The sequence below is a fragment of the Apodemus sylvaticus genome, chromosome 11 (genome assembly GCF_947179515.1).
Source record: "Apodemus sylvaticus chromosome 11, mApoSyl1.1, whole genome shotgun sequence".
NCBI lineage: Eukaryota > Metazoa > Chordata > Mammalia > Rodentia > Muridae > Apodemus > Apodemus sylvaticus.
Genome location: NC_067482.1, coordinates 98,305,688 through 98,327,298, shown reverse-complemented (window position 1 = coordinate 98,327,298; position 21,611 = coordinate 98,305,688). Strand labels below are relative to the sequence as shown.

Genomic DNA, 21,611 nt, shown 5'->3' with positions numbered 1-21,611 from the left:
CCTAGAATTAACCTTGTAGACCAGTCTCTTACAAAGCTCAAGATCCATCTGCCTCTGATGGGCTTGTAAGACTTTGGCACAGCCAGGCGTTGGTGGCGCTCATCTTTAATCTCAGCACTTGGGAGGCAGAGGCAAGCAATTTCTGAGGTCAGACTGTTCTACAAAGTGAGTTCCAGGAAAGTCAGGGTTACACAGAGAAATTCTGTCTCAAACAAACAAACAAACAAAAACAAAAAACCTTTGGCACAAAGCTCTGATTGTTAAGACCTATCAACAACCTTAAAACCCTTGTTTTGTTTTGGTGACAGAATCTATTATGTAACCTTGACTGTACTAAAAATTGCTGTGTAATTTCCAACTCAAGAGATCGTCTCTGCCTCCATTGTGCTGGGCTAAAAATTTCTAAGACAAGAACCAAACCTCAAATAAAAATATTGCAATCCTTAAAATCACCTTCATTTATATAGGAATAATTTTAAGCCAGTGAAGGGAAAATAAATGTAAACCAAGTTTATTTTGCCTTTTAAGTAGTGTTCTTAAAGCACTACAGCTTGGTAAACAATGTATATTAGTTAAGTCATCTCAAAAGCCAGAGTTTTCTTTTTGTTGTTGTTGTTTTTAATGAGTTGTTAAAAAGATGCAGCCTACTCTAACAGGATAAATATTTTTAACCATTTCACTTTGAGTTAATGAAGGCTCACAAATGAGCAACACTCCTCATTGAGGAAAACAAAAAGCTGTTGTCGACAAGCGACAGCACACACACACAAACAAAAAGAACTGTGTAAAAATAACTAACTGTTCCCATATTTGTGAAGTTGCTTTACAATGGGATGATATGCACATGATCTTGCTGCAAACGTGACACACAGACTTTAATACATGTAGTCTAGAGACAGACAATTCAGCTCGGGAGGTGCCAACTCCAGACAATGCAGCTCTTATAACCCCCTTAACGCAATTGCTTTTACTCATTACTTTTCTTCTAGCCCGAGATAATGGCTAGAAAAAAATGCTCCCTAATTAAAATTTGTATTGTTTACAAGAAAAAAATTTTATAATTAATTTTGTATTAGAATTTACAAGTATATTTTCAAATCAAATTTACTGCTTCCCCTCAGCATTGCCTCAAAATGGGCATGAAGTAAAAGTTTTTTTAAAAATGCCTTAATTTTCAACTTCATGCAAACTAAATAAAGATGACCAAAACAAAAGCTTAAACAATGAAAGGATATTTCACAGAAAATTTCTTATACAAAAAACACATAAGAAAAAGGGCCACTAGGTGACATTTTAATTTACAAATTGGCATCATTTTGGTCGACAAATAATCCATCTGCTGTTTTCTTCTATGAACAAATGTTGCAGAGAGAAAAGCCTAGCATGACTTCAGATTTAATCACACATTTCTTCTGGAATTTCATGTGGATTAAGAATCCCAGGTACAGACATTTGAAGTTTATGTTTCTCCTCCTGAGCCTGTCGAAGGGCTGTTTCTCTTTCTTCCAAAAATAGATCTGATGTATCTTCACCTGCAAACTCCTGTTAACAGACAATTGAAATATCAATTGTAGTAAAACTTCAAGTTGCCTCTGGGACTGGCAAGAAGACATTTGGCATTTTGCCACTTGCAATAGAAGTATAAATTATTTGTCACTTTCATTTTAATTGAAATGTATTAGTAAAACTATAATCTAGATTAAAAACAAAACTTTAAAATGGGAGTATTCTTAATACAGTTTTATCCCATATTAAATAATCAACATGGAACATGATCATGGAAACTAGCTCACATAATCACATAGTCCCATGGTCTTCAAAGCCCTCTCATAATGCATGATCTTCTGACATCATTTCTTAACTGTGTGTACAAACCGCAAAGTCCCAGGCTTGTGGTTAAGAGCACTAAGTTCAATTCCCATCAACCACATGGTGGCTTGGAAGTATCTATAATGGAATGGGATGCCCTCTTCTTGTGTGTCTGAAGAACTCATGTAAATTTAAAACAAACAAACAAACAAACAAACAAACAAGCACCTCCAGAGACAAGAGCAGCCCTGGACGTCGCTGAGTATCAGTCTGTCTGAAATGGGTGAGCTGTAGAGTCAGTCTTGCTCTCAAAACAACACAGCAGCCTTCGTGATGGCCTTCACTAAACACAGTGTAGATGCATGACACATACAAAGCATAAGCCAGCCAGGAAGCCTTGCTCAAAACAGGAATAAAAAAACTGAAATATGTACCTTTATTTGAACTAAGAAATCCCTTAGATGTTCTTTGAAAGCAGGAATATCCTGATTTAAGCTGAAAAGTCCTGTTACAAAGAGCTTCACTTGAGCACTGCAAATCAAAACAAAATTTAATGTTTAAAAATTAAACATCTAAGGTTTTTTTTTTAAAAAATAACTTACTTATCCCCAAAACACCTATCACAATAGAAACTTAAATCACATAGAACCAGATGATTTTGCCTGCAAAAGTACTTGTAATAAAGCCTGATGGTCTAGGACCCATTACTGGAAACCAAAGTAGATGAAAAGAACTGCCGTCTGCCCTCTGACCTGTCCACACGGACAGTCATGTATATAGCCTTAAGTATCCACAAATAAACTAGATATAAAAATTATACTGGAGAGATGCCTTAGTAGGTAAAAGCTCATACTCTCCTCCCAAGATTCCAAATTCAAGCTCCAGCACCCATATCAGCAGTCTCCCAACTGCCTGCACGACAGATGCTTCTGGTCCTCAACCTACACTCTCACATGACATATTCACCGAAACACACCCATATAATAATAGTAATACAAAAATTTACTCTTGTAGATGAGGGAATGCAGACTTAAGGAGATTAGCCACATAGTCTTGAATAAACATTTGATTGTTAACTGGATTTCCAGGGTTTAGTGGTGTACTTATTTTTCCTTCTTCAACCAAATTAAACATATATGCAAGAATTGATGCATGCATTGTTAGACCTGTGGAAAATAAGAAACTTGTTAATTAAAAAATAATAATGAAAACAACTGAAACACTTAGTAATTTAGTGATTTTCAGCTCTTACCCGCAGTATGTGAGGTGTCTGTCACAACAGAGAATATATGCTGAAGAATGTCACAGAAATAAGTTTGATAAAAACTCTGCGCTGCAGCTTCCTCTTGTGCAACATTTTGTAAAAGTGTAAAAAGTATCTGTAACCCTAAATTATCAACAACAAAAAAATTACAAACTATTCATTTACATAAAAAAGACATACTCTTATGAAGCGGTCTAGGTACTGGAGTTTTTCTGTAAGCTCCTGAGATATGAACTCTTTCTTTTTTTTTTTTTTTTGAGACAGGGTTTCTCTGTGTAGTCCTGGCTGTCCTAGAACTCACTCTGTAGACCAGGCTGGCCTGGAACTCAGAAATCTGCCTGCCTCTGCCTCCCAAGTGCTGTGGGATTACAGGCTTACGCCACGCCCAGCTGAGATATGAACTCTTATCTGATCTTAATGATTGAGTAGTACCTTTCCAGCCCCACAGAATTATATAATAACTTACAGTCCTTTCTTCTTTAAGGAGGATAAGATCTACTTCTCTGTCTCTCTGATCCTCATGATATAGTTAACACTAGTATAGACTTGTGGTAATTTCTTTCTTAACCCACCACAGGCTCCAAATTAATCTAGTTTTCCTTTTTCTATTCTTTTTCTTCCTTCCTTCCTTCCTTCCTTCCTTCCTTCCTTCCTTCCTTCCTTCCTTCCTTCGTGTGTGTGTGTGTGTGTGTGTGTGTGTGTGTGTGTGTGTGTGTGTGTAGCCCTGGCAGTCCCAGAACTTAGGTGTGTAAGAGCAGGATGGCCTCAACCACAAACTGTCCACTCAAGTGCTGATAAGATATGTGCCACCATGCCCAATGAGCCCACCCCACTCCCATTTGTTTTGAATCTGTGTTATTAATTTTCCATTAGTAATGGAGCTCAGACTCCACAATATGCCACAAGCATCAGAACACACTGATATGAGAACTCAGATATAAGAACTAAGAGAAGATATGCCTTGTTTTATTTACTCAGGATGTTGCCCTATAAATTAGGTTGGACTTAAGCTGGAAACATTACTTCCCTTGAACCTCTCCAGGATTGGAATTAAAGGCATAAATGACCAAATCTGGTGTTTGTTTGGGTGATTTTTAAACAAGCATTTTAAACCACTTATTATTACTTAGAAATAATGGTAGATTTAATAGTGAAGGTAAGAGTTGTATGCCCCAACAAAAGCCAGAGTATCACTGGAGTTGTATCAGTGGTTAAGGGTACTTGCTGTTCTTCCTGATGGAAGGTGGCTCATACACACCTGTTACTGTAAAACCCTGTTCTGGCCTCTGTGGGTACCAGGCATATGGGTGGTGCATAGGCATAAATGTCGACAAAATACTTAAAACACATAATAATAAAAATCTGAGATACAACTCAGTTGTACCCAGCCAACATGCCCAGAACTTAGGAAGTAGAGATAGACTCATTAAGTTGTTAGACTAGCCTGGAATACATGAGACCCTGTGTCAATAAATGGGAGCTGGAGAGATGGCTCAGCAGTTTACAGTACTTATTGCTCCTACAAAGGATTGATTCCTAGCACCAACAAACATCTTGACTCACAACTATCACCAACTCTGGTTCAATGGCATCCAACACCCACTTCTGGATTCCACAGGCTCCAGGCATAAGTAGCACGGATTATGGAGTAAAGACATTCACAAAAGCTAGACAACCATAAACAATGGTTCTCAACCTTTGAGTGCTGAAACCAAGAGTGATGAATAACACTTTCACAGGGGCAGCCTACAAGCACTGGAAAATAGATACTTACATTACAGACAGGTCATAAAAGTAAGCCAGTTATGAAGTAACACTGAAATTATATATGGTTGAGTGTTTACAATATGATGAGGAACTGCACTAGAAAAGTTGAGAACCATTGCTCTTACACATGAAGTAGCTATGAAACTGTTTTCTCTTAAGTGATATTCTCCTAACCTCCAATTTGTGGCCATGTTTAACATGTAACTGTTGTACATAACTTCCTCTTGGAGATTCAAACATAACAAAATCAACCTTACAACTATGCAATTCCCCATGCATATCCAGACCGTAGGGTTCCTACAGCAGGGTACATAGGATCCCAGAGAAAGCAATCCAAGATGCCTAGGAAACAGCTGGCCCTCCTATCATGGAGCATAGGTTAGTAAAGAGATCCTGTCCTTAAGTTTATGTTTATGGATGTTTACACTGTCTGTCTATACATATACACACACCCGCAGGGTACTGTGGAGGCCAGAAGAGTACAACAGATACTCTGGAGTTGTATGCAAATGGACACTAGAAATTAAACCCAGGTTCCCAGGAACAGCAGTGAGCACACTTACACATGACACACACCTCCATTCACAGGCTGAGGGGGGGGGATAAAGAGTTAATGAAAAGCAAACCACCAAATCAGCACTGAGTGTAGTGACACACACTTTTAATGCCAACACTCAGGAGGCAAATGGATCTGAGTTCTAGGACAGACAGGCCCGTACAGGAAAACAAAAAAGAGAAGAAAATCAACAGTACTAATACCACACTAGTTTTTAAGATAGCTACTAAAAGCTAATGAACAAAGAGCATACACAAAATTCATTCCAGAAGGATGATGAAACATGTCCCTACCAGATTTTCATAATGCTGGTAGAATGGCTCCATTTAAAAACAATACATTTTCACTATTGAATTGATTTAGTATTTTAGGAACCTCTGAGAACTGAACATTTATACCTCCCTCCCACCAAAATTAAACAGTTACTAAGACAGTGTATATTTCTGGTTTATCAAATGATTTAAACATATTTACCTGTATCTGCAACATTCCTCATAGTATGTTTAAAGGCCCAAATAATAGAATCCAAAACAAGCTTGAACTGTGCAGGTGGAATAGCTAGGAATGCTGGGAAACAGTGAGAATTGACAGCTTGAAGTAATAAGAAAAAGTTCGTTCTGTGTTCTGGATACTCTTCAAAATCCTAAAGAAAGAAAGAACACAGTAACATTTCAATGTCATATTGAAAAAGGGAAAGAGCAAGTTTGGGCTTGCACCCCTCATCAGAATTTCCCCCAAAGGATTGCCCAAATTTTAGGATTTGTTCATTTTATTTCTTACTGGTTTCTCTGTGCAGCCATGGCTCTCCTGAAACTCACTTTGTAGACCTAGGTGGCTTAAAACTCAGAGGGATCCGTCTGCCTCTAGAATTACAGGTGTGTCCGCCACCTCCAGGCTAGAATTTATATTTTAAAGACAAACTAGCAAACACACAGCATGCTTTTGTGAAACATCTCCTCTCAGGAGTCCTGGTGAAGTCTGAGTCCAGTCTGTGCTTTGCAAGAAGATGCTGTTGCCCAAATCCACTTACCAAAAGCCTTGGTGTGTTTGTGTGTTTGTGTCAAGACACATGTGGAAGAACTTTTTTTAAAAAGTATTTATTTTAATTATGTGAGCACACTGTCATCTTAAGACACACCACTGAGCATCAGATCCCATTATAGATGGTTGTGGGCCACCATGTGGTTGCTGGGAATTGAACTGAGATCTCTAGAAAAACAAGTCAGTGCTCTTAACCACTGAGCCCCCTCTCTGCAGTCAAAGAACTTTTAAAAGCATTACTACCTAATTTTATCCTGCTGTATCTTGAAACCAATAAAACCTGTATCCCCTAAACTGAGGTTCAGTCCAGATTTAATCCCCACCCCTTTCTTTTGTAGACCAAGATAGTCAAATGTATAACAAGTGGTTATATGTGTATGTTTTATACAGACCAGAAATTTAGCAATGTTTGCTAGTTTGTGATTATTTGCAGAGCATGGTACTTAAATCCTTAAAATACAAATTCTAGCCTGTAGTTTGTAGGGCATATAATCTTAGAGGTAGGCAGATCTGAGTTCTGAGCCAGCTAGATCTACAGAGTGAGCAAGGTCCAGGCCAGCTGTGGATATGCAGAGATTAGAGATCATAGATCTATCTGTCCATTCACCGCTGCCCTTTGAACACTCTTAGATCTAAGTGTGTCCATGGCCAGTCTTTAGTCTTTTTGACCTTTCTTTCTGGTCAAGATTTTGTTATTAAGATGTCAATTAGCAGGGCAGTGATGGCACACGCCTGTAATCCCAGCACTCGGGAGGCAGAGGCAGGTGGATCTCTGAGTTCGAGCCTAGTCTACTTAGTGAGTTCCAGGAGAGCCAGGGCTATACAGAGAAACCCTGTCTTGAAAAAACCAAAAACAAAAAAAAAAAAACCAAAAAAAAACCCCAATTACTGCTTATACTATAATACTGATTTCTAGGACTTTGAAACTTTAAAGAAAAGTCATTTATGTAATTATGAGTGGAGAACATTGTATAATAAACCCACAAATCACCTACCTTATTTATCATATTCAATGTGCACTCAAAAACTGCATCGAATATTTGAGGTATTTCAGCTGTTATATGTCCACCTAACTTGTTGACAATAATGGCCATAGTACTCAGCACTTCTGGTTCTCTAGCAGCTGGAACATTTCTCTGGTAATCAATAAGCACTGCATCCAACAACGGAGGAACAAAGTTTTCAGCTACCTGTTGGGGGAGGGGTGAAGTTCTTACTATAGTAAGCAATATAGATCACTCTAGTCTCTAAGGTAATTCAGATTATCTGATGAGATATGATGCTAAAATATTCTAGCAACAGGAACAGTAAAGTCAACATTAACAATGGTTACAGATACAGGTTAATTGAAATCTATCTGTGGGTCTATCTGTTCATAGATAGGCTGGACCCAAATTCATGGTATTCATCCTCCTATAGTCCCCAGGGCCTATGTGACAGGTGTGTACCAAAACACAACTTTCATATATATTCAGCAGTCAAGAGTCCTACACTGGCTATATCCATGGATATATGGATGCATGCTCTAAAGAGTAGGGTAAATAAATCCAAGACGACGACTGCAGTGTTCTGTAGCCACTGCTGTGAAGAAGCTCATATGGAAGGAATGACTCACCGAACAGGCCAGATATTGACTGGTTCTTGGTACCAACACCATCTTTAACTCTACATCTAGAATACCTAGATATATACCGTACACATACACAAATAAAAAAAAAAAGTGGCTGGATTGCCATAGCAAATTTTAGACCATGAGTCCCTGTCACTTAATAATGGGGGCAAAAATTATGTTTCAAGTAATTTCTTAACTAATTTATTTGTAACGTGTGCTATCCCATTAGAATCAGAGTTGGGGCTAAGGATAGCACTAGAGTTCTGTGAGTCCCCAGAACCACTGAACATCAAAGTGACAAACACACACAAGGTATCTATTAACATTACAAACGGCAACAATGGACAAGTGTTTCTGGTAACTTCCCCAAGCACAAGCAGGCTCAGCTCAAGAACTTCCTGAAGACTAAGGTGTTCAAACCTGCAAACAGCAACAGTAGATCTCCCGTGTTGGCCTATCACTGCCTCTTACATGCTCTTAGTACAATAACACACAAATACAACCAGTCACTAGCACTCACCCACTTCAGATTGCATTCTCTTGAATCACTCAGCATAAAATCTTCAAAAACAAACAAAAGAACCCAAAAGACAAACAGCAAAAACCCCACAGTGGTTTTTGTGTAGCCCTGGCTACCTATCCTAGAACTTGCCTGAACCTGCCTCCCAAAAAAAAGCATTTCCCACCACCACTCTGTGTAACTCAGGTCTCTGCCTACTTTGGCAAATACTACCAGAGTGCACAAGCACAAGTGGCAAAATATCAGCCTTAAACTTTAGAAATGAAGGTGATGAAATGGCTCTTATTGTGACAAGGACACAGGGAAGAATTCACAACATTAAGTAGATGCTGTTTTACTTATACTGGACAACTTAAGACAACAAATACTTTAGTCCTAAGTATCAGGGTTTTCTCATGTCAGCGCATATGCACATAGAAGTCAGAGAGGTTCATCTGTGGAATTGATTTTCCTTCCACCATGTGCGTCCCAGTGTTGGAATCCATTGAGATTTGGCAGAAAACTCATCATCTACTGAGCTGGCTGCTTCTGTTTCCATTTCACAGATTCACAAACATTATAGCTAAATCACATACTAACAGCTTATAGGGCAGGAACTATTTTTGGTGCTGGTCTGAGGATTAGGCATAACAAACTATTACAGTGTTCTTTACTTAGTTTTAATTCTCAAGTGATGACTTTATTATTCTGACCATCATCAACGCTCAACACCAATGATGAGAGCTGTTGAGATGATTCAAAAGCCTTCATCTGCAGCCTTCCTACCTCAAAGCCACCATGAACCATATGGCCTGGATTTCATTGAGACCTATATATAAAACATAGGTTCCATTGACATTTTTTAATCTAAGTTTTTATCTTAACAACCCTTCAATCTGCCTTTGGACATTATCTCTATAGCCCCAAATAACCCATTCTTATATATTATTGACTGTAGCAAACAGAAATTTCTTCAAAAAGCTAAATCACCACTCTTTTACTATAAAAGGACTCCAATAAATACTGTTACGAAATAACCCTAAACACAGACATTTAACTAACTTTTAATTAAGCATGTAACTTTTAATGTAGACATGGCATATTTGAGAATGTGAAGAAAAAGAAAAAAACAGTATCTTACCATCTGAGGATCATTGGATCGGCTCACCCAACCAGATATTAACTTTAAAGTTTCCCTTTTTACTGTCCGCATACTTCTAATCAATGGTTGCTTTGTAACCATTTCACCTAAAGAACAATCAAATATAAGCTAACTTGATAGTATGCAAAGTTAGGTCTACTTCAAATGATATCACTCCACGAGCTATTTAAAAAGATTTAACTTCAAAATAATTTATTGGGGGAAAGGCTGAAAAATTAATGGATGTAAGAGAGAATTCTAAAGTGTAAACTTCTGAATAGCCAAGATCCAACAACACAGATCTTTGATCATTTTGCAAAGTAGTTACTCTGTTGATAAACTATCCTTGTAGGCTAGACTAATCTTAATTGGGTAAGCAAGCAACTGACACTCCAGACAGCAGGTTTACTTGAATGTGAGAAATGCAGAAAGGGTATGAAAGACAGCATTCTACTTTCCCCAAGAAGCCAGGATCACATACCATTAGCTTGAATAGCTGCAGAAATATTTTCACTGAGGCACTTATATACATTAAGCATGTCTAAGTAAATTCTCCCAAGTTGAATTACAAAGGGATGACCAACAGCTTTGCAGGCTCTCACATTGGTTTTTAATATGCTACCCAGCTGCTTGACTGTTTCAGGATCTTTCAGGATATCCACATTCTGAAATTAACACAATAAAACACAATCTCAGTTATTGAAAACTTCATCTTCTTTGTAATCTCAAAGGCAAACACAAGGCCTGAGGTACAGCTCAGTGCTGCATGCTGTACAACATGCCGCACTAAGTTCATCCCCATCACCAAACGGCCCTAAAGCTCAAGCATCTAAAACCTACATTAAACAGAGCAGTGAAACAGTCTCACTAGGATCAATGAGAAGGATATTTTTAATCAGCACACGGCAGCACATCTCTCCAGGGCCCCTAGGGCCTCACTAACCTGTTTCAAATATCACTCCACAGAAAACAAAATCCTTTCTCTTATTTTGAGACAGAGTATTCTAGGTCTCAGAAGACTTCCATCACATTGTAAAGGATGGCTTTGAACTTCTCCTCTGCCTCTATTTCTAAGTGCTAGTAGGTACGGTGGACACCTCAGATACATACAATTTAAAATGTATAAAGTATACATTTCAAAAGTGCTAAGACTGAACTTTAAACCTCAATAGAACTCCAAACAAGAAAATATAACAAATACACATACAGGAAAAAAAAAAACACAACGAAAACCTAAAGAAATAAAATAAAAACTTACTTTGGTTGCCTGCTGAATTATACTGTCCCACACTTGATTAGGGAGTAGCATGTATTTTTCTATCAAATGTTCTTGAACTGTCTGGTCTGTCTGTGCACCAATCATGTACCCCACAGCTTCATAAAATGTATGTACCTGTTTTTAAATGCAAACATTTTTATTTTCATTTTCTCATGGACCCAAATCACAGAAAATACATGTAACCAATTACAAATATACTTGTGTGGTGCTGGGAACCCAACAGTAAGCTTCTAGGAATGCCCAGTCTGAACTGCTGAGCTGCTCTCCACCCTTCAAGCATATAACTTCTATAAACCATCAGGAACTGGTTTAGGGGATCACAGTTATGAGGAATGGATACACTTCCAGGAACTCAGGTTCAAGCCAAACCACCCACTAGGTGGCCATTGTCTGGCCAACTCTGGCTCCACGGTTTCTGGCATCCTCGTCCCAGCTTCTTCATGCACAGGAACCATACACACATGCACACAAACACATGCAAGCAAGAACTCCTAGGTATTTAATAAGCACAGCGACTTATATACCTGCTGAGGCTGAAGATCACAAATTATAGTATTTATGTTGTTTAGAATCTCATCAATAAATGGCATTACTTCTCCAACTTGAACCTGAACAAAATGCCGACGGCATTTTTGGGCTATTTTAATAAAGGTGTCGCAAGCCATGTCCTGGACTCCATCATGGGTCTCTAACAAGATAAAAACATTTATTTGTTTTTTTTGTTCAACGTAACAAATGAAAAGTAATATTAAATACAATGAATATATTAAGTGAGATTTACCATGCATGAATTCAAATAGCTTGTTTACTACTGTCTTCAAAAATTTCCAATGTGCTCTCAAAAATCTTGGGTATTGACCTACTATATACATGATATTCGATGCAATAATAGCTTTATTATCTTTGCCTCTTTTCTGCTCACATAATCCTAAAAGATCCTATAAAATAAGACAAGCTTTAGTCATATAAAGTAACAAAATATATTTTTAATGGTTCCACGTCATCCTACTGGCGGCATACCTTGATAACGGTAACAAGAAAGCGCTTCTCATCCTCCTCGTGCATTGCACCACTGATGGAGCCTATTGCCCAACACAATGTGTTTAAATTTTTCCATGACCATTCTGTACCATTCACTTGATTTTGAAGTTTCTTAGTCATTATTATTTCCGTATCTACATAATCCAGATGAGTGAGATAAACTACAAAAACAAACAAAAATCTAGATGTTTCATAGTGAAAACAAAATAATTTTTTCTGCTAAGGTATAAAAGCATATGAATAAGTATATGGTTCCTGAAAGATTCAGGTAAGTGTAGAACTTTGACCAAACAATATTTTCACAAATAAGGGATAAAATTATAAGAATTATTGTAATTTATCTACTTACCTAATGTTTCTCTCATATTCTTATACAAATTTATGGAATCAGTATCCTTCATGAACTCTCTTACAACTTCTCCCTGATCATTTTCTACAACCAGTACCTCCTCTGGTTTAGCCATGCGACTAACCATCAATAAGCGGACCTATTAATCAATAAACCAGTAAAGAAACCATTAAGACATTAGCCACATCAAATATAAGTGGCTACTTATGTACTTAAAAATCAAACTAATTCTGCCAAGAGTCTAGAGAAAATATTCAGTCATGCATGGTGGCACATTCCTACAGACTCAGCACTCCTAAAACTGAGTGGATCCCTCCCTACTTAAGAGACTAGGATTGGCTACCAAGATGAAAGTAAAACTCAAATGAAGTGGAGCACATTTGTAATTCCCAAACTTGGGAGGTGGCTCCATGAAGACCAAGAGGGAGAGGTCAGCCCTGACCACTTAAGACCCACCTCACTGGTCGGTGGTGGCGCACGCCTTTAAAGCCAGCACTTCGGAGGCAGAGGCAGGCGGATTTCTGAGTTTGACTGAGGCCAGCCTGGTCTACAGCGTGAGTTCCAGAGTGAGTTTTTTAAAAGATTAATTTTATTTATGAGTACACTGTAGCTGTCTGTCTTCAGACACACCAGGGCTACACAGAGAAACCCTGTCTGGGGGGGGGTGGGGGGGGATAGGGGGGGAACCCACCTAAATGATCACTTCCAACTGGTGGGCACGGTGAATCTCAGAATTGGGAAGCCTATGTTCAAGGCCAGCCTGGCCTACACAGCTAAGACTCATATCAGCAAGGGATATACACTAAGCTCTCGAAAAGAATCTAACATTAACTGTGCAACACTGCATTTCCGAACCCTGTTTTGATCTGTGCTTTGCTCATTTACAAATTTTTTGTTTTTTTTTTAAGATTATTTTTATTTATGAGTACACTGTAGCTGTCTGTCTTCAGACACACCAGAAGAGGGCGTCAGATCCAATTATAGATGGTTGTGACCTTAAGAACCCATACTTCTAAAAGCTGCAACTGGAAAACCACTCCTTAAGTTCTACTTCTAACACTTTAGCCACCAAAACTATAGTAAGAAAACGATAGAGATGACTAACCACTTCATCATTACCTTTGATAACACGGTCAAATACAGCTGTCTCCTAGGAGGAATATCAAAGTGCTGACTCCCAGATAACAACGGAGAAGCAGATGTAGAAAACGGACTCTCTCTGTAGAGCTCAGCTGCCAAATGATTCCAGTACTCAAGACAAATTTTGAAAATTTCAGTTTCTTCCACTTCAGACACCAACAACATATAATGAAGAGCCTACATATAAAGACCAAGAAAATTAAAAGCATTATCTCCAAATTTTCAAGTTGCTCCCCTGTCACCCACAATAAGAATGAAAAATTAATCTTCTGAATCTGTGCAGTACAGGCACATACACATTGTTAACCCCAGCACTCAGGAGACCCCAGAGCCAGGTGGGCTTTGAGTCAAGGTCAGTCTGGTCCACACAGTTAGCTCTAGGTTAACCAGCAAGGCATTATCTCAAAAAGCAAAACCAAAAGGCTCTATATGAAACAGATAAGGAATTTTATTCCTCAAACAGACAGAAAGCTGGCATCTTTTATTCTGACATGTTCTATAATGTTTCCAGCATACTTTAAACTGGTACAATCCAGCCTCTTTAGTTTTTAAGCTTGCCTTACAGCTTTAGTCCCACAACATGGGGAGGTAGGTACTCCATGCCATCCTCAGGAAATCATAAGTTTGAGGTCAGTCATAAAGGGGCCTTATGGTGGCGGGTGATGGTAAAACATAGACAAGAGCCTCACAACTTTGAGGATGGCCTGTTATTAAAAAGATCATGTATCGTATAACATATATAAAGTAACAAATAATCCCAGATATATAAAGCAATGGGTCTGGGCTTATGAGAACTGATACAACAGTAATGATTTGCTGTGGAGATGATAAAAATGTTTGGTAATCACATTACTCTTAGTTAAGTTGTATTTGAAATATACTAAAAGAGCACTACATTTTTTATAATTTTTTTTTTCAGACAGGGTTTCTATGTGTGCCCAAGGTATCCTAAAATTCACTTTTTATAACATGGTTAGCCTTGAACTCACAGATATCAGATGGTCTTTGCTTTTCCAGGGCTGGATGGAATTAGATCTGCACTACCATGCTTGACAATTTTTATACTTTTAGACTGGAAAACTTTTAGATCCCAAAACACATAGAAAAGTGATGCTTAGCACAGAAATACACCCAGCAATAAATTAAAAAATAAAATATCACATAGGGCCAGTACAATCTTACACCTCGGAAGCTAAGAAAAAAAGTTCCCACTAGTTCAACACTACAAATGCCCTACTGAGTTCCAAACAACCTAGGAAGGATTATGAGAACCTGTCTCAAAAAACAACAAAATAGAGCCCAGTACCTACATACAATCCCAGCATTTGAGAGGCAGAGGGAGGAAGATCTCTGTGAGTTTAAGGTCACTGTAATCTACACAGTTGAGTTCAAGGACAACCAGGCATACAGGGACCCTGTCCAAAATCCACATACACGTTATAGGCTCATATTTAAGAGCATCTTTTTATAGGAATAAATTTTAAGAACCAGACCTACCTCCATGAGTGCTTCCCTGAGATTCAGTCGCTTTTCTAGAAGTTGACCGTGCTCCTTTAGGAAGGTGCAGAGAAATAGACTGAGATTTTGAATGAAGTTCTGTTCATCATCTTTCCCATTCGAGTATGCAAGTCGGATATTAGTGTTTAAGGGAAGCATCTGCAAGTTGAAAACCATCAATCTACATATTATGAAACCATCAAAAACCTCTAAGATTTTAACACCCTTCTGCTAATCAACATGCAAAGGACTATTTTAGATTTGTTTCTAGTTAATCCAGACTGATTTTATAATTTAATTTTTCTATCAAACTTTTCCTCAAGACAACAATAACAACAAATATAAACTTTAACAGTGCATTCAGACGAATCAAATTGGGGCTTAAAACAATTCCTTTACACCTACGACAACAGATCTTAGGTCGGTCTGAGGGAGCATTTGGTCAGTTTCCCAGTGTGATCAGTGGGAATATTCATCCTCACACATTCACAATACTCATCCTCAAATTTCTAGAACTGTATCATGGTATCTCTAAATCTTTAATATTTTGAAGAGAAAAACATAAAAATTTCTACCTAAGATTGCACGTAACATACACACAATCACCCCATAGCTGATCTACAGTGACCGTTCTACAGTGTAATTTAAACCTAACCTTTTTTAACTATTTGCCAGTGTTGTTGGTTATATATCTAACCATTTCTAATGCATTAAAATGATTCAAATGATTTAGAAGACAGTGGCATGTACCTGTTTTAGCTGCATCATTGTAAGTGTAAACAGAGTTTCAAACTGTTCCTCATATTGGCTTACACTCACACCAGCAATCTCAGTGAGGCACTTTAAAGACACATTTCGGAACATTGGAACATTCAGGAACTATTTTATTTAAAAAAAAAAAAAATCAAAGTTAAACACAAGAAACAAGGGGGAGCGTGGTTAAAGGCATCTGGTGCTTTGTAGAGGACCCAACAACCACAGCAGCAAGCCCAAGAAATTCAACACTCTTCCGGCCTGTATGCACTCTGCCATCAGGGGGCAGCAGATACTCATGTAACAGGCATACATGCATGCAGTCAAATCCCATTCCCACAAAATTTAAAAAAAAAAAAAAAAAAAGTCTAAGGAGCACGTATGCTCTTCTTTTATATCAGAAATCCAGATGGGAGTTCAAATGGCTTATAGCTGAGGATGACCTTACACATCTGCTTATATCCTAGATGTTCACTACAGGCGTGCGAGAACCTGATGCTCTGTGCATGCTAAGCAAGCAGTAAGGAAGCTGCATCTCCATTATGTGGGGCAAGGTGGGAGGTACCTGTCTGGTAATTCCCAAGATTATTACTATTGACTTGATTGACTTGGGACCCGTCTTTAAAAATGTAAATAACTTAACGTTTACATGGGATTCATTACAAAATAAAATAAGCAACGTATAAATGTTTGAAGGTAGTACTGAAGAAAATATTGAAAACAGACATTAGCTAGGGACCACTGTACAGTACATACTTTGTAGAAAACTAGACAATAGTCAAAGAGAAAGCATCGTCTCCATTTACATATCAACTAATTTGAGGTTAACTTGGACCATGATGCCCTTACCACTTCTATAAACCCCCAAAATAGGGCCTTAAGGATCTAATTAACATAACTAAGATTAGTAATATTATAAAGAAATTCAGTTTTATATCCTGCATATCCTTGGAGGTAGTAGCCAGATGCATGTTATTCTAATTTATCAGGTAAAATAGAATTTTCTGAACATTGTTGGGAGCATTTGTAACTAAGACTGATAATCTGAGTATGATCCTGGGGACAAGCAATTCTGCAATAATGTAAATAATTTACCCCCACTTTACAGAAGTAAACACCCGATTTACTTCACTGTTACTCAAACAAAAAAAAAGCAATTTATTAATTATACCAGTACTAGCATTCTTGATTTTGGCAGGACCAAGGGTGTCCATCTAGGACATGCCAGTTACCCCACTGAACTACAATCATCTTCAGTCTTCACACTTATTATGACTGATGATTTGCCTTTTCTGAGACATGGTGCTACTATGTATTCTCTTTTTAAAAAAATTATTTTATATATGTGAGTATACTTTCTCTCTTCTGACATTCCAAAATAGGTCATTGAATCCCATTACAGATGGTTGTGAGCCACCATGTGGCTGTAGGGAATTGAACTCAGGACCTCTGGAAGAGCAGCTAGTGCTCTTTAACTACTGAGCCATCTCTCCAACCCCTACTATGTAGTAGTCCTGGGCTAAGGACTAAGTGCTGGGAGTAAAGTTTTCAACTTGGGTGTGGCCCACTTAGGTCTTGCTTACCATTGAAAAAGTGGGATAAGAGACAGTACCGTTAAACCTTCAATGTGATTCAGGCCACACTCCAAGTCCAAATCCTTAGACCTGGGGCCTCTGAGATGGCCCAGCAAGTAGGAAAAAAAAAGCACTTGATATTCATTCCCACAACACCCACGGTACAGCGAACCAAATCTCAACCAAGATATCCTATGACATCTCCACCCAACCTTGTCCATGCATACACACAACATTAAAATGTACTTTTAAATACCTTCTGCTTCTGACTCTATAGTATCAGAATTAATGTCTACCACTAATCCTGAGCTAAAGAAAACAAACCACACATAGTACGAAGATTCATATTAAACATTACTGGCAAAGACCTTGAAAGCAGTCCTTCATTTCAAAAATGAAAGCAGTAAAGAAACTATCTGTGATATCCAAAGACAAACTGAAGTATACCAGCCTTACCTTGTAAATTAATGTGCTGATTAACTTAGTCTCAAAGATGTATCCCAGTGGAATCCAGTTCAGAAATCTCAGCAGTGTTTCTAATGTGGCATGTACAAGGGGAGCATTTTGGGAATTTTCCTAGAAACACAATCATACCATAAATATACTTTTCTCTAACTCTTATTTTTTAAAAAAAAGAAGAAAATTAAAAGCACTTACCATCACAAACTGACAAAGCTGAAATATTTGTGAAAACTCATTGCACATGCTAAGAAAAAAAACAACAACACAATTTAGAAAGGAGGGATGAGATAAATGCTGACTTAGGGGAGTCCTACCTGATGGAGGACAGGGGGACATTGCCTTATGCACTCATCGCTCCTCCCCCCCCCCCCCCCCAGGAAACACTGCTGATCAGATTTAATTAAAAACCTTTACACGAAGAGCTCCACATAGCAAGTGATAATTTAAAACACAAGTACTTGCCTGTCTTTTAAATGCTTTGCTTTAACTTGGGTTATCTGTCCACTAGAGAAATCAAACACTTCTTCACTCAAGAGTTTAAGAATCACCATATTATTTTGACAGAGACTTTCACTGGTCCTACTTGCTCCAACAATGTCACTGATAAAAGTTGGCCAATGCTTGGGCCACTCTTGCTTAAGTATCTAAAATTAAAAATGAAATGTTCATTTCACTTTATTTGACAAAGAAAAAACATTATCACAGCCTCAGTGTTACTCACCCCCCGCCTAATATATACACCACAAATAATATAAAACAGTGCTTTCAATACTTGAAGAGCCCATCAGTTACCTGACATTTATATATGTTCAAATATGTATGAATATTAATACGTGCTTGATAGGTACGTATAACCCAAACTATGAGACCTGATTTAAAGGATGAAGGGTGACAGGTTAAGTGAAATAGGTTTAGGGCCTAGGCCCCTGGGATCAATTCCTACCATCACAAAACAGACATTTTCTGTTGGATATAATGTAATCATAACATTATTTGATGCAGTGCTGAAGCTGAACTCAGGCTCTTATATAATTCAATGCCACCAGACCCTGGTTTGAAGGATTTAAGCTTTGAAGAAGAGAGCTCAAGCATGGACGGAGACATCTATTAAAATGCCAATTAAATGAATTAGATTTATGAAATTTGGACAGTGTCATAGCCAAGTATGTTTCAAAATGTAGAGAACAGGCCAATATAAATATTCTAAACTTTAATCCAATTCACAATTACATCCATATAACTGAGTCTTAAAATAATTGTTGATCTTTATCGCAAAAGACTTATCAAATGTTAATCAAAATCCTGACTTTAATTCCCAGGGCCCCTGTCAGGTTTCATATGCCTTCTGGCCTTTGTGGGAACCTTCACTTGCATGCATATACCCACTGGCAGACACAAACATTTAAACATAATTAAAAATAAAAGTAAGATTTTTAAGTTGGGCAAGGTGGCAGACACCTATAATCCCAGCACTTGGAAGGCAGAAGCAGGCAGATTTCTGAGTTAGAGGCCAGCGGGGTCTACAGAGTGAGCAGAGTGAGTTCCAGGACAGCCAGGGCTACACAGAGAAACCCTGTCTTGAAAAACCAAAAAGAATTTTAAGAATATATTCACCTATAGGATAAGAAAGGGTCCAAATGTTAATTGTAACTATCATTCAATTTTTCTGAGGAAGATGACTACTATAAAGCTTACCTGAACAAGAATCATATTCAACTTCCCAATATACACCTTTTCTTTCTAGGGAGGGGAAAAAGGGTCAGATTTAAAAAGTGCTTAAAGAAGTCAACACAAACATAAGTATAAGAAATGATTATGTCTATAAGAAATATACATGCTCCTGGGACTATTAGAAACAGACTAACATTTAAATAAATTTCCTTTCGTGAATACATTCTCTGGGAACAAGGAGGTGGTGGTCCAGCAAGTCTGACAACCTGAGCTCAGTTCTCTAAGGAAAGAACCACCTCCCCAAAACTGCCCTGTACCTTCAAATAGCACAAGTGTTTACAAACACATACACAGAATATTATTAAAACAAATTTAATTTTAAAAAACCATTAAATCTCTGGGGCATCTGAGATAGTTTACAGTGTAGACATATGAATTCAATCTCCAGACCCACAGGGATAAAGCAGAGTAGGGGAGAACTGACTCTCAAGTTGTCTTCTGACCTCCATTCTCATGCAAGTGCACACCCAAAACTCTGAAATGAGTTAAAACTGAAAAATTAACATTTCCTTACCTCTACACAAGTTGGGTCAGAGGATGTCTTGATAATGAGACCAACAACGTATTTTTTTATTCCTATAAAAATATATACAGTACACAAAAAATTAACTTTAAAAATTAACATGAAAAATTAAATTAGGCAAGGAAGTTTTGCCTATAATTCCAGCACTGAAGAGTTAGAATGTGACTTTTAATTTGAATTAGAAATAAAAATCACACTTTTACGCTATGCTAACAAAGATTCGGGAATTGATAGACGGCAGGGCCAGTTTCAAACTCCAAGGCCTTTAACAGTGTTGGCAACTGCAAAGAGCGCCACTTAGGACTTTGGATGCAGCACTAGTAAAGCACGTGCCTAACACACAAAGTCCCAAGGTTTGAGGTAATCGCTTCAAAAAATGCTAAGAATGTTGTCTTCCATGCTTTTCATTTTAAACTTTAAGAAATAAGGATTTATGTAGCCCTAGCCAAGATGGCTAGCCTGGGATTATAGGACCATGAAATCATGCCTAAATTACATATTTTTCTTTATTTTTTTCTTTCTTTCTTTCTTTCTTTTTTTTTTTTTTTGAGACAGGGTTTCTCTGTATAGCCCTAGCTGTCCTAGAACTCACTCTGTAAGTGAGTTCTTACAGGCTGGCCTCGAACTTAGAAATCCAACTGCCTCTACCTAAGTGCTGGGATTAAAGATATGTCCACCACTGTATTGATACATGCTGTTTAAACTATGCCATTTGTTTGTGACTATATGTTACCTGTGTGTGAAAGCCCAAAGAACAAAAGATGAAGGGTTAAAGGTGTCAAGAGCTATGTCTAACTTGGAGCTGAACCGAGGACTTCTGTAGGCCTGAAGAGCAGCAAGGCTTCATAATTGCTAAGACATCTCCCATCCAGAATTTTTGCAAAGAAATTCCATACCAGTTTAAGACTGTCGGTATTTTCCTCAAAGGATCACTTAGTGCTTTAGTGTTTACTGATAGTTTTTTAAAATTCAGTAATCATTTGGCATCTGCATAATAATAGAACAAGAGGATTTCTTATTTCTTGTAGCTGGGCTGTGTACCTAAGAATGATCCTAACTCCTCACCCTCCAAAGCTATCTTTAAACAGTAACTACCCTGACACACTGTGTACACTCAACAGGTCCTGAGTTTGAGTTTACCGGCCCATATCTGTTTCCCAAGTGCTGGATAATACTCAGGGCTTACTTCTTTTCACCATCTGCCTCTTACCTGTGACACGCGGCTTGAACTTAGACTGATCATTGACTCTGTAGCTGAGAATGGCCTGTGTTACATTGACCTGATTTTTTTATTTTCTCAATGTATACTCCTGGCTGGTCTGAAGCAGCTGGGTTGAGAGCTCAGAAGGCAGGGCTGATCTTTGCTTATCTTTGTGAGTTTGAGGGCAGCCAGAACTATGCAGTAAACCCTCCCTTGAAAAAAACAAAACCAGGGCTAGAGAGATGGCTCAGTCGTTAAGAACACCAACTGTTCAAGAAGTCCTGAGTCCAATTCCCAGCAACCACACCATGGCTCACAACCATCTGTAATGGAATCTCAAAATGGAACCCCTCAAAAACTAAGTGGGGCTAT

The 21,611-nt window shown here is 38.1% G+C and overlaps 1 protein-coding gene across 1 annotated transcript in view; it reads right to left on the bottom strand.

Annotated features, from left to right (window-relative positions):
* Positions 1-495: 495 nt before the first annotated feature.
* The window catches only part of Xpo1 (exportin 1), a 40,720-nt gene continuing 19,604 nt past the window's right edge, over positions 496-21,611 (bottom strand). Inside the window, exons 5-25 of the mRNA XM_052199759.1 lie at positions 20,030-20,091; positions 19,480-19,524; positions 18,247-18,428; positions 17,980-18,028; positions 17,779-17,898; positions 15,746-15,874; positions 14,996-15,154; positions 13,478-13,675; positions 12,359-12,497; positions 11,989-12,170; positions 11,750-11,906; positions 11,493-11,656; positions 10,948-11,082; positions 10,171-10,354; positions 9,690-9,796; positions 7,433-7,627; positions 5,871-6,039; positions 3,062-3,196; positions 2,816-2,975; positions 2,244-2,340; positions 496-1,542 (exon numbers count right to left, since the gene is read on the bottom strand). Of these exons, the coding sequence (XP_052055719.1) occupies positions 1,396-1,542; positions 2,244-2,340; positions 2,816-2,975; positions 3,062-3,196; positions 5,871-6,039; positions 7,433-7,627; positions 9,690-9,796; positions 10,171-10,354; positions 10,948-11,082; positions 11,493-11,656; positions 11,750-11,906; positions 11,989-12,170; positions 12,359-12,497; positions 13,478-13,675; positions 14,996-15,154; positions 15,746-15,874; positions 17,779-17,898; positions 17,980-18,028; positions 18,247-18,428; positions 19,480-19,524; positions 20,030-20,091 (2,915 nt within the window). The 3' untranslated portion in view covers positions 496-1,395. The remainder of the gene's footprint in view (positions 1,543-2,243; positions 2,341-2,815; positions 2,976-3,061; positions 3,197-5,870; positions 6,040-7,432; positions 7,628-9,689; positions 9,797-10,170; positions 10,355-10,947; positions 11,083-11,492; positions 11,657-11,749; positions 11,907-11,988; positions 12,171-12,358; positions 12,498-13,477; positions 13,676-14,995; positions 15,155-15,745; positions 15,875-17,778; positions 17,899-17,979; positions 18,029-18,246; positions 18,429-19,479; positions 19,525-20,029; positions 20,092-21,611) is intronic.